General features: G+C 41.8%; 1 protein-coding gene across 2 annotated transcripts in view; it reads left to right on the forward strand.

Annotated features, from left to right (window-relative positions):
• Positions 1–12,726, forward strand: part of LOC135108449 (gamma-2-syntrophin-like) — a 114,035-nt gene that overhangs the window by 76,638 nt on the left and 24,671 nt on the right. For both annotated transcript variants that reach the window (XM_064019489.1, XM_064019488.1), the window contains one exon: positions 934–1,080. In XM_064019489.1, coding sequence (XP_063875559.1) covers positions 934–1,080 — 147 coding nt within the window. The remainder of the gene's footprint in view (positions 1–933; positions 1,081–12,726) is intronic.

Here is a 12,726-nt window from a genome sequence, read left to right on the forward strand (position 1 = left end):
ATATATATATATATATATATATATATATATATATATATATATATATATATATATATATAAAACGCATGCCATTTAAAATCAGGTAAAGTGAGTACTAGTGAGCCGTGTGATAAAACGGTTTGCATCACTTGTCACAATTAAAACTGAAATACTTATGTAACCCGATATTCACACACAAAATACGCAGGCTACTGGAAAGTGTTTATTTCATTCATTTTCGATGGTTTCTTTCCCTGACATGATGTGGGTATTGCACCTCCTATATACGTAAGTGACTCCTGAACTCACTCACACACATATCGAAATAGTGAACATACTTTTAGAAGTCTAGAAAATTAAACTTAGTACTGTTTAAGTCAAAGATTTGGGTGTCCATTGACAAGAAACTGGCAGTGTTAACAAAGGAACAAGAACAACAGAGGAGCTGGTAAATTGTATGAAAGTTTTCCTGCAGGAATGAATTCTTAACAACAAAGGACACGTTAGTCTGCCTCGCGCCGCCAATCCCGCGAGAGAAAAGTTTCTGAATCAGAAGCGGTTGTTCTCCTCTGAGACACACGCTCCTGATGAAAATCTGAGGACTCTGTAAGAGATTATTCAAGTATTCAAGCTTATTTTTTTCTTTCCATTTTTTTTTTATCTCAATACAGAAAAACTGGGATATTAAACATATACTTTTATGTTGATTTGAAGTTATTAGCTTTTGAGAATTATGTACTTACACCGAAAGAAAGAGAAGTCACCTTCTTCTACTAGAATTATTAAGTCACTTTTGTCACGGTATAAATGAACATTTGATCAACTCATTCGATTAACCTTTAGAGACAAATAACGTATGCCGCGGATTATTGCACTTGTACTCGTATGGTTTGTATTCCCTGGTGATCCTCCTATATATACGCCCGTTAACACTCCTCTCACCCCTCTCTGCAGATGCACGCGGGCCTGGTCAGTGTGAGCGACGGCAAGTCTAAGCCCCAGCCCGTGAAGCTCATCCTCACCTCGGACTCCCTGGTGCTGCAGCGGGAGCAGCTCGTCATCAGCACCAAGAACGTCGACAACAACTGTCCGGATGCCAGGGTAAGAGAGAGAGAGAGAGAGAGAGAGAGAGAGAGAGAGAGAGAGAGAGAGAGAGAGAGAGAGAGAGAGAGAGATCTGGATGAATTACCTAATAAAATACCGGATATCTACAAAGGATTTGGGTTGAAGTGTAACGATTGTGAAAGAAAAAAAAACATTAAGCAACTCGCACTCAGTTTATATAGGGAAAAATCTTCATGTATTTTTGTTTCATAAAATATTACAGTTGAAATATGAAGACTAAAAAATGTTATAATGTTATTCGCGTAGCATAGTATGACTTGTGGTGTTTTATTTATTTATTTATTTTTTTTCATAGTGGAGTATTGCGTTGTGTTGTTTCCGCGGTGTATGCCTCTTGTCTCGCTGTAGTGATAGCGGTGGTTGTGGTGTCTCATCAATTATTCCATTGCAACTGGCGGTTAATGGAGTGTTGCAGCTGCGCGGCGTGAGATGCAGGTGTTATGGTGTCGGCGGTAGGGAAGGACGGGCTGAGCTGATACTGAGCAGGACTTGTGGTGAGCGTTGAGCATTTCGGTAACTTCTTCATATCGTTCATATTCCACGGGTGGCCGTGAGGGGAGAACACGCAGCTGGGAATCCCCAGCCAAACGAAACAGTCACTAATGCAATTATTCTTCAGTGTCGCCAAAGACGAAAGCTGGCAACACCCGTGTAAATTGGTTCTTATCCACATTCCTCGCCCTGCCCGGCTCACACACCATGCTGAGACTGACATGCCATAATCGTGTTCCGCTGTGATGCCGATAAGCATTGTATTCCAAAACAGGAAGCTGATAAGAACTCGTGTAACTGAATAAGACCTTAGTTAACTGGAGCCACGTACTCCTGGATCTACATGGTCATGTGATCTGTGGGGTATGTGCGGCCAGAGGAGCACGAGGCACGCGATTGGAGGCGCTATTTTGTATTGGTTGAAAATTAAGAGAATTCCACCAGATTCTGTGAATTTGATATATTTAGGGAGAGCGTGCCTGAGCATCATACTGTCTATTAATAATAAAGAACATACTAATGACTTCCACGGCCATGTCGCGGCGGCAGTGCGAAGCTGCCATGCGTGCGGTGCGTGCCGTTGCCGACCTTCGCGGATTTCCAATAAGCACAGGTTACATAAAGGGCTTGAGTGTGTGTATCTGAGCTGCGTCTTTATTTTTGAAACATATTAAATGCGTTTATGAGAAAAGGTCTTATTCTCAGTGAGAAAGCGCGGGAGGTGATCAGCACGGGTGACGGGCTGCCTGGGACTCGCAGAAGGACGCACTCTGCTGATGGATTTCCTTTGTCAGTATATTTAGCCTCGTAGGAAGATGGTATTAGATGGAGGCATAAAGGACAATGCTTTTACGAAAATTAGGTTCCCTCGTTCTTACGTCGTGTTAGTGTTGAGGGACGCCAGTATAGCTCTGTGTCCCTGGCTTGTTACCTTACTTGTCCTGAACGTCAGCGGCATGGGAGTTAATCAGAGCCACCCGTTCATGCCTTTCAAGGCAAGTAGCTGCCAAAAATAACTGACGTCCATTGTTATAAGAGAAGAGCAGCATATGAAAGAGCGGAAAAAGAAATAAACATTTTTTCCCTTGACTTAGAAAATGTCTTTGTTTAACAAACTTTGTCAAAAAATATAATCCGTGATAACAAAACCTTTATGTATGAGTTCTTTTAAAACAAATTAGTGTGTATATATATATATATATATATATATATATATATATATATATATATATATATATATATATATATATATATATATATATATATATATATATATATATATATATATATTCGATCTTCCTTCCGATCTGTGGAGCAACACCTCACCTCTTCCAAATCTCACTTTCTTTTCCTCACTGAAATCTTCACCGAGGCCACCGACAACAGACCCTTTTCTGTTCCTTTTCACTTTCTCAACCCTCAGTTTCATTCCAAAGTAGGTTGTGTCTTTATGTGTTATGGCGTACCTTGCTTTCGTGCCCATGTGTATTTAGAATATCCCTCCGTCTGGCTAAGTGTAACTCACAAAATCCATTTGTACTGTGTACCTAATTTGTCCGCCTATGGAAAATTTTGTAACTACTTGACTTCCAAAGTGGAGAACATTTTCAACATTTTTTTTTTTTTTTTTTCCTTGCCAAATCTCCATAATTGGAGATTTGGCTATCACTGTTTTTCACTGTTTTTATTTATTTATTTTTCTATAGACCGTCTAATACTGGACACAGAAATAAACTGGCCTCTCTCTCTCTCTCTCTCTCTCTCTCTCTCTCTCTCTCTCTCTCTCTCTCTCTCTCTCTCTCTCTCTCTCTCTCTCTCTCTCTCTCTCTCTCTTTGTTCTTCTACTTATAGTTTTTTTTTGTAGGGAATGGTATTTCTTTTTTTTTTTTTTTTTTTTTTTTTTTATGTAGGAAGGATACTGGCCAAGGGCAACAAAAATCTAATAAAAAAAAATGCCCACTGAAATGCCAGTCCCTAAAAGGGTCAAAGCAGTGGTCAAAAATTGGTGGATAAGTGTCTTGAAACCTCCCTCTTGAAGGAATTCAAGTCATAGGAAGGTGGAAATACAGAAGCAGGCAAGGAGTTCCAGAGTTTACCAGAGAAAGGGATGAATGATTGAGAATACTGGTTAACTCTTGCGTTAGAGAGGTGGACAGAATAGGAGTGAGAGAAAGAAGAAAGTCTTGTGCAGCGAGGCCGCGGAAGGAGGGGAGGCATGCAGTTAGCAAGATCAGAAGAGCAGTTAGCATGAAAATAGCGGTAGAAGACAGCTAGAGATGCAACATTGCGGCGGTGAGAGAGAGGCTGAAGACAGTCAGTTAGAGGAGAGGAGTTGATGAGACGAAAAGCTTTTGATTCCACCCTGTCTAGAACAGCAGTATGAGTGGAACCCCCCAGACATGTGAAGCATACTCCATACATGGACGGATAAGGCCCTTGTACAGAGTTAGCAGCTGGGTGGGGGTGAGAAAAACTGGCGGAGACGTCTCAGAACACCTAACTTCATGGAAGCTGTTTTAGCTAGAGATGAGATGTGAAGTTTCCAGTTCAGATTATAAGTAAAGGACAGACCGAGGATGTTCAGTGTAGAAGAGGGGACAGTTGAGTGTCATTGAAGAAGAGGGATAGTTGTCTGGAAGATTGTGTCGAGTTGATAGATGGAGGAATTGAGTTTTTGAGGCATTGAACAATACCAAGTTTGCTCTGCCCCAATCAGAAATTTTAGAAAGATCAGAAGTCAGGCGTTCTGTGGCTTCCCTGCGTGATATGTTTACCTCCTGAAGGGTTGGACGTCTATGAAAAGACGTGGAAAAGTGCAGGGTGGTATCATCAGCATAGGAGTGGATAGGACAAGAAGTTTGTTTTAGAAGATCATTAATGAATAATAAGAAGAGAGTGGGTGACAGGACAGAACCCTGAGGAACACCACTGTTAATAGATTTAGGAGAAGAACAGTGACCGTCTACCACAGCAGCAATAGAACGGTCAGAAAGGAAACTTGAGATGAAGTTACAGAGAGAAGGATAGAAACCGTAGGAGGGTAGTTTGGAAATCAAAGCTTTGTGCCAGACTCTATCAAAGGCTTTTGATATGTCCAAGGCAACAGCAAAAGTTTCACCAAAGTCTCTAAAAGAGGATGACCAAGACTCAGTAAGGAAAGCCAGAAGATCACCAGTCGAGCGGCCTTGACGGAACCCATACTGGCGATCAGATAGAAGGTTGTGAAGTGATAGATGTTTAAGAATCTTCCTGTTGAGGATAGATTCAAAAACTTTAGATAAGCAGGAAATTAAAGCAATAGGACGGTAGTTTGAGGGATTAGAGCGGTCACCCTTTTTAGGAACAGGTTGAATGTAGGCAAACTTCCAGCAAGAAGGAAAGGTAGATGTTGACAGACAGAGCTGAAAGAGTTTGACTAGGCAAGGTGCAAGCACGGAGGCACAGTTTCGGAGAACAATAGGAGGGACCCCATCAGGTCCATAAGCCTTCTGAGGGTTTAGGCCAGCGAGGGCATGGAAAACATCATTACGAAGAATTTTAATACGAGGCATGAAGTAGTCAGAGGGTGGAGGAGAGGGAGGAACAAGCCCAGAATCGTCCAAGGTAGAGTTTTTAGCAAAGGTTTGAGCAAAGAGTTCAGCTTTAGAAATAGATGTGATAGCAGTGGTGCCATCTGGTTGAAGTAGAGGAGGGAAAGAAGAAGAAGAAGCAAAGTTATTGGAGATATTTTTGGCTAGATGCCAGAAATCACGAGGGGAGTTAGATCTTGAAAGGTTTTGACATTTTCTGTTAATGAAGGAGTTTTTGGTTAGTTGGAGAACAGACTTGGCATGGTTCCGGGCAGAAATATAAAGTGCATGAGATTCTGGTGAAGGAAGGCTTAAGTACCTTTTGTGGGCCACCTCTCTATCATGTATAGCACGAGAACAAGCTGTGTTAAACCAAGGTTTAGAAGGTTTAGGACGAGAAAAAGAGTGAGGAATGTACGCCTCCATGCCAGACACTATCACCTCTGTTATGCGCTCAGCACACAAAGACGGGTCTCTGACACGGAAGCAGTAGTCATTCCAAGGAAAATCAGCAAATACCGCCTCAGGTCCCCCCAACTAGCAGAGGCAAAACGCCAGAGGCACCTTCGCTTAGGGGGATCCTGAGGAGGGATTGGAGTGATAGGACAAGATAAAGATATGAGATTGTGATCGGAGGAGCCCAACGGAGAAGAAAGGGTGACAGCATAAGCAGAAGGATTAGAGGTCAGGAAAAGGTCAAGAATGTTGGGCGTATCTCCAAGACGGTCAGGAATACGAGTAGGGTGTTGCACCAATTGCTCTAGGTCATGGAGGATAGCAAAGTTGTAGGCTAGTTCACCAGGATGGTCAGTGAAGGGAGAGGAAAGCCAAAGCTGGTGGTGAACATTGAAGTCTCCAAGAATGGAGATCTCTGCAAAAGGGAAGAGGGTCAGAATGTGCTCCACTTTGGAAGTTAAGTAGTCAAAGAATTTCTTATAGTCAGAGGAGTTAGGAGAGAGGTATACAGCACAGATAAATTTAGTATGAGAATGACTCTGTAGTCGTAGCCAGATGGTGGAAAACTCGGAAGATTCAAGAGCGTGGGCACGAGAGCAGGTTAAGTCATTGCGCACATAAACGCAGCATCCAGCTTTGGATCGAAAATGAGGATAGAGAAAGTAGGAGGGAACAGAAAAGGGGCTACTGTCAGTTGCCTCAGACACCTGAGTTTCAGTGAGGAAAAGAAGATGAGGTTTAGAAGAGGAGAGGTGGTGTTCTACAGATTGAAAATTAGATCTTAGACCGCGAATGTTGCAGAAGTTAATGAAGAAAAAGTTGAGGGGGGTGTCAAGACACTTAGGGTCGTCGACGGAAAGGCAGTCCGACCTGGGGACATTTATGGTCCCTCCCCAGATGGGGACTCCGAGGCTGGTGTAGGAGTCGCCATGATTTTAAAATTTTTGGAGTGAAGGGTGTGTGTGTTATTAGGTGCTTGTAGTTTTGTGTGGAGGAAGAGAGTTGTCTTTAGAGGGCAGGCTTGTGACTACCCCCTTGTGTTGTGAGACACAAAGGGAAACGTTCAGTGAGGTCACAGCTGGGTTTAATGATAAGTTCACAGCACCCCCTGAACAGTGCTTTAGACCTCACTGGGAGTAATTATCGTTTCGGCAGGTGTCTACTGCCTCCTCCTAACATTTTTTTTTTATTTTGACCGGTCTTTCCGGTACATGATATATATATATATATATATATATATATATATATATATATATATATATATATATATATATATATATATATATATATATATATATATATATATATATAATAAAATTTGAATCAAGTTGAAATTACACTAAATTCACAACTAAGGAGCAAGAAAAAACAAGATAACACAAAAAATACAAATACTGTTCATCGATTATAAAAATAACATCAGTATTCTAGACATACAACACCCTGAGAAAACATGAGGTAATGCGTAAAGAAGACTATCATAGTGGAAGAAGAAAAGGTTACCCTGGAGTAGTGAAGAATTGTGAAGCTGTTTTGAAGACATAAATAGCCACAGTTGTTTACCTAACGTGGCCTTCTTTACCCAGGTCTGTAGTCAGCACTAGAGTGACGTGAAGAGGGAGGGAGGAGGCAGAGAAAGGAGAGAATAGAGGACAGGTTGTTATGTGAGAGATAAGAGGGAAGATGCTTCTCCATAGAGAAAACAAGGATGCTTACTGTGTTGTGTTAAGGACCTGCCTCCATAGAAAGATACATAAGGCACAGAAAAGGTGAGAGTTGTGTGGAGAAAAAGAATAAATGTTTTCCTTTGATAAGAGCAGGAAAAAGGAGTGAATGCGAGAGGGAGGGGGAATAGAATCCAAAAAGAAAATTGAATGCGTGAAAGGATGAGGGAGGGGAGTGGGAGATAGGCACGTGTGAAGGCTACCAGGGAAAGAGAGAACCAACGAGAGAGAGAGAGAGAGAGAGAGAGAGAGAGAGAGAGAGAGAGAGAGAGAGAGAGAGAGAGAGAAAGCCTTGAGAATACATACATATCCCGGAGCTGAGGCGATATGCAGGGGATTTACTTGACTTGGGGAGCGGGGAGGCTACACACTTGACTGATCCCCTTCCCTGACCAAGCCGCTCAGGCAGACCCACAACGGCTCAGTCACGCCACCCGTCACCCCCTCTGCACACCTCCATGGCGGCTATTCCACGCACGCAGGGTTGGCGGTGGCTGCATCCCATTCCCTTCTATATAAAGGCTACAGCGCCCTGAGACCAAAGTATAGGTGGGTGTTGGTTTGGCGCCCTCACTGTCACATTCCAGTCCAGGGAACGTTCCAGCCATCTCTCCCTCCCGCCCTCCCAGCTGACCGTCTCTCCCTGACTCCCCCAACAAAGAGTCGCTGCATTTCGCGTTGCCGTCTAGCCAGATCCTGAATGCGTCAAAGCTAAGCCGAAGTTCCAGTTTGTCTGTCTGTCTGTTTGTCCTCTCTCTCTCTCTCTCTCTCTCTCTCTCTCTCTCTCTCTCTCTCTCTCTCTCTCTCTCTCTCTCTCTCACACACACACACACACACACACACACACACACACACACACACACACACACACACACACACACACACACACACACACACACACACACACACACACACACACACACACTTTCTATATCTCGAACGAACACGCAAGGATATCCCTTCTATCCTCACGAGTAAAAGAAAAACACATATAGCATTTTTTTGTAGTTACACAAATCGTGAGAGTTTTTGTAACTAAATCTTTTGAAACACGAGACCCATAAGTATTGTATTTCTACTTCAATGACCTTTTTTTCTTTTCTTTTTGGGATGTGAAAGCTGTCGTTGTCACTGGAAACACGAGTCAAGGACAGCACTAAAACATTAATGGAGAAGGCAGTGTTATAATAGAAGAGCTATAAAAAAAAAAACAGCATTGATAAAAGACGTAACAGGAGGTTAGGTCTTTGTCAGAGCATAATCATGATGAACAGCACATGTGGCAAGAGGAGAAGGTAACAACTGGAGTAACAGGCTGACTAACAAGGTCTCAAGGGATTGTACGCAGATGTGGTGGGCGGGAAATCTGACATGCAAAACAAAGCAAAACCAGCTTATTGTTCTGGCACTTGAAGAAACCTCAGTAAGGCCCTTGTTTCATAACTGTTTCGTAATTACTGCTGCTGATAAGTCCGATTATAATATACAACGCTGATTATTATATAGAATTTTCTGATACATTTTATGCATACGCTTTTAATGCAAAATATAGATAACCTCGAAAAGGAAAACTAAAAACGATTGGAGTTGCCGCGCCAGGAGGGGTGTGCGTGGCTGCCTGAAAGGAACAGAAGTGATGGGCAGTGAGTGGATGAGTCGCTTTGTTATTCTATTTTCTCTTAAGTATTAATTCCGTGGTTGTTCCCCTCACGGCTTATGGCCACACACGGACTCACTAATTGTGTGGAGGGAACGACGAGAACTGAAAAAGGTGGCTGTGAACAAATAGACAAATTGACTGTAGCAACGAACACAACAACATATACACACACCTTTTTGATGGACCATCGCCACTACCACCTCTAACAACCATAACAACAACAACAACAACAACAGCAACAACAACAACAAAGATGGAACGGAATGTTTTGTTGTGCTAATGAGATTATCAAACTAGTGGACATTTACTCGTTTCCGTTAATTGTGTTGTTAATTTAGTTTTATACATATGTAGACGCGCGCACACACACACACACACACACACACACACACACACACACACACACACACACACATTTTTAAGTTATATAATTTGCACACTTATTGTTCGTCCCAGATTTTCCACTGCTTTATTCCATGACTCTCTCTCTCTCTCTCTCTCTCTCTCTCTCTCTCTCTCTCTCTCTCTCTCTCTCTCTCTCTCTCTCTCTCTCTCTCTCTCTCTCTCTCTCTCTCTCTCTCTCTCTCTCTCTCTCTCTCTGCCATGTCTTCCTCCCCATTAAGCCACTACTGGAACCTTGGCAGCGTAAGGGAGTCGCCGTCAGCTCGCCACGCCTACACGGAGGCTGAACCTGGCGTGCTAATGGCCTTTCTTGGCGTGGTCTTGGTGTGGCCGGCTGCCGCTCTCCTGTTTGTCTTCTTCTCTCTCTCTCTTTCCGCGTTTATATTTGTCTTCTCTCTATCTTCCTCCATTTTTATTTGTGCGTCCGCCTCCGTGCCTGTATCCTGTTTGCTCTCTCTCTCTCTCTCTCTCTCTCTCTCTCTCTCTCTCTCTCTCTCTCTCTCTCTCTCTCTCTCTCTCTCTCTCTCTCTCTCTCTCTCTCTCTCTCTCTCTCTCTCTCTCTCTCTCTCTCTAACCAGCTTCATCTTTCTCTCTGTTTGCTTCACATTATGACTTTTTTGCTTCTCCTTTTTGTCTCCTTTTCTCTTCCTGTCCAGTCAACATTCTTTCATTCCACTTTCATTCATGTCTTTCTCCTCGTGTCTTCATTAGAGGAGGTCTTTCTTTCAATTTCCCAGCCGAGCGGACTGCATTTCTCCTTCTCTTCATCTTCCTTCTTTCCTTCCACCTCGACCTTTCGTCTTTTACCTCCTCAACCCAACTTCCGTTCTTGCGTTCGTCTTTCCCTCTTTACCCAACCATTCCTCTCCACAATTTCCTCCTCCTCCTCCTCCTCCTCCTCTTTCGCTGCTTGTGCTATTGAAGTTTAGTAATTTCTCAAGGTTCCTCAGAGTTTGCAGTAATTAGTCCTGAGTAGAAGATGATGGTGCTTCCAGGTGCGCATTCGATGTGTGTGTGTGTGTGTGTGTGTGTGTGTGTGTGTGTGTGTGTGTGTGTGTTCTTTTGTTTTCTGTTTCTTCTCTTTTCTTATTCATATGTTTTTTTTTCATTTTTTTGTTCTTCTTTTGTTTTTTTATTGTGTTGTTGTTGTTGTTGTTGTTTTATTCTTTCTTTTTTGCTCTTCTTCTTCTTCTTCTTCCTCTTCTTCTTCTTCTTCTTCTTCTTCTTCTTCTTCTTCTTCTTCTTCTTTCTTCTTCTTCTTCTTCTTCTTCTTCTTCTTCTTCTTCTTCTTCTTCTTCTTCTTCTTCTTCTTCTTCTTCTTCTTCTTCTTCTTCTTCTATTTTTTCGTTTTCTTCTTCTTCTTCTTCTTCTTCTTCTTTTTCTTTTTCGTTTTTTTTTCTTTTCTTTTCTTCTTCTTCTTCTTCTTCTTCTTCTTCTTCTTCTTCTTCTTCTTCTTCTTCTTCTTCTTCTTCTTCTTCTTCTCATTCTTATTCTCTTTCTTCCATCCATTTTCTTTGTCCTGTTTCATCATTATCATCATAATAATCAGAGAGAGAGAGAGAGAGAGAGAGAGAGAGAGAGAGAGAGAGAGAGAGAGAGAGAGAGAGAGAGAGAGAGAGAGAGAGAACAATTCTTACTCATGCACTTGGAAATGGAGGGAGAAAAGAAAGCAGAAGAGGAAAGGGAACTGCGGAGGGAACGTTGCAAGAAAATAAAGCAGAGGCAGAGAGATAGGGAGCGAATTTAATAGTCAATGTTGATGCAGAGAGAGAAGACAATGGTAGGGATGGAGTAATTGCTTCATAAGGAGTGTGTTCTGAAGGGAATAACGAGGGAGGATAACTAAAGGACGTTGTGTGAAGAGGATTAATGATAGAACACACATGATGAACCTAATGAGACACGTGCCTTTAGATATCCCTGTGTGAGATGAGGAGGTGGCTGATTAGAAAATGAAGTATTGGCGGGCGATGATTGCGAGAATGATGCCTGACTGACGAGGAAAAGAGAGAAAAGAGAGACTAGTGGATGTAAAGGTGGTGAAAAGATCAGGGTGAGCGTGGAGTTCTGAGACCATTTCGCGATAGTTATTTGAAAGTGAGGCTTAGTTTCGTGAAAAGAACCAAGGAAAACATAGAAAGCAAAAGGTTGAGAGAATTCTTGTATTCGGTAAAAGAAAGGGACGCAGGAAGTGTGAAGTGTGAAGGATGTAAAGCAAAGGTGAAACTGTGATTTTTCTTTTTTTTCGTGAAAATGTGTGAGACGGAAAGTCGAAAATAGGAAAAGGATGAAGGAATTCTTGCATCTGATAAAAGACGGAGGATTTAGTCTGGGATGTGAAGCAAATATGAAGACAACATGGAGAATGGTCGGAAAATGGGAGATGAGAAAAAGTGGAATGGGAAGTAATGGAGTTAAAGGAACTAGCTATTTGCTGGGGCTTGCAGAAAATTGATGGTGAATGAGAGAAGTGAGTTAATTAAGACGTTAATACTCTGAAGGACGAGAATAGAAGCATACATATGCATTTTTCAGACAAGTGAGGAATTCTAGTGAAAGAAGAGAGAACAAAAATGTGTCAAAGAAATTTATTTGGTAAAGAAGACGTGATGAAAATGACAGCAGAGGAAGAATATGTACAAAACAATAATTATGAAAACTTGTCCTTATTACGAACAAATCTCAGCCAAAACCTTGAGGCAATAATGGAGAGATTCTAAAAGTAAAGATACGGTGAGAAACAGGTGTGGTTAAAGCAGTGAAAGTTTGCTAAATGGGAAAATGAGAGACCAGAAGGAGAAAATTGGCGAGGCAGATTGGGAGTTAGAACGGTGGAAGGTGATGACTAAATTTAGATGTTGGTAAAAAGTGAGTTGGTAAATTTAGTACGAGTCTAAAAATCCATAAACATCCTGTAGTTTCTTATAAGACTAAAGCGGCGACGTGTTGAGGTGAGAAGATTGTCAGTTCACTGGTTGGGAGTGTCGCGTTCTTGTCATTGCCTGTAACACGCCTCTGTGGCTCCGTCGTGTCACCCTACGTGTATAGAAAGGGTTACTTTTGATTACATCTTATTATTATTATTATTATTATTATTATTATTATTATTATTATTATTATTATTATTACTACTACTACTACTACTACTACTACTACTACTACTACTACTACTACTACTACTACTACTACTACTACTACTACTTTCAAATAGGAAAAATTGTTAAGGACAAAAAGAGTTCTAAAAAGTCCACTAACTGCCACTATCTGAAAGTTTGCATGAAGAGTCGTGAAAGAGTTTGGGCAGTTTAGTGTTTTGAGG

Source organism: Scylla paramamosain, chromosome 17 (assembly GCF_035594125.1).
Source record: "Scylla paramamosain isolate STU-SP2022 chromosome 17, ASM3559412v1, whole genome shotgun sequence".
Taxonomy (NCBI): Eukaryota; Metazoa; Arthropoda; class Malacostraca; order Decapoda; family Portunidae; genus Scylla; species Scylla paramamosain.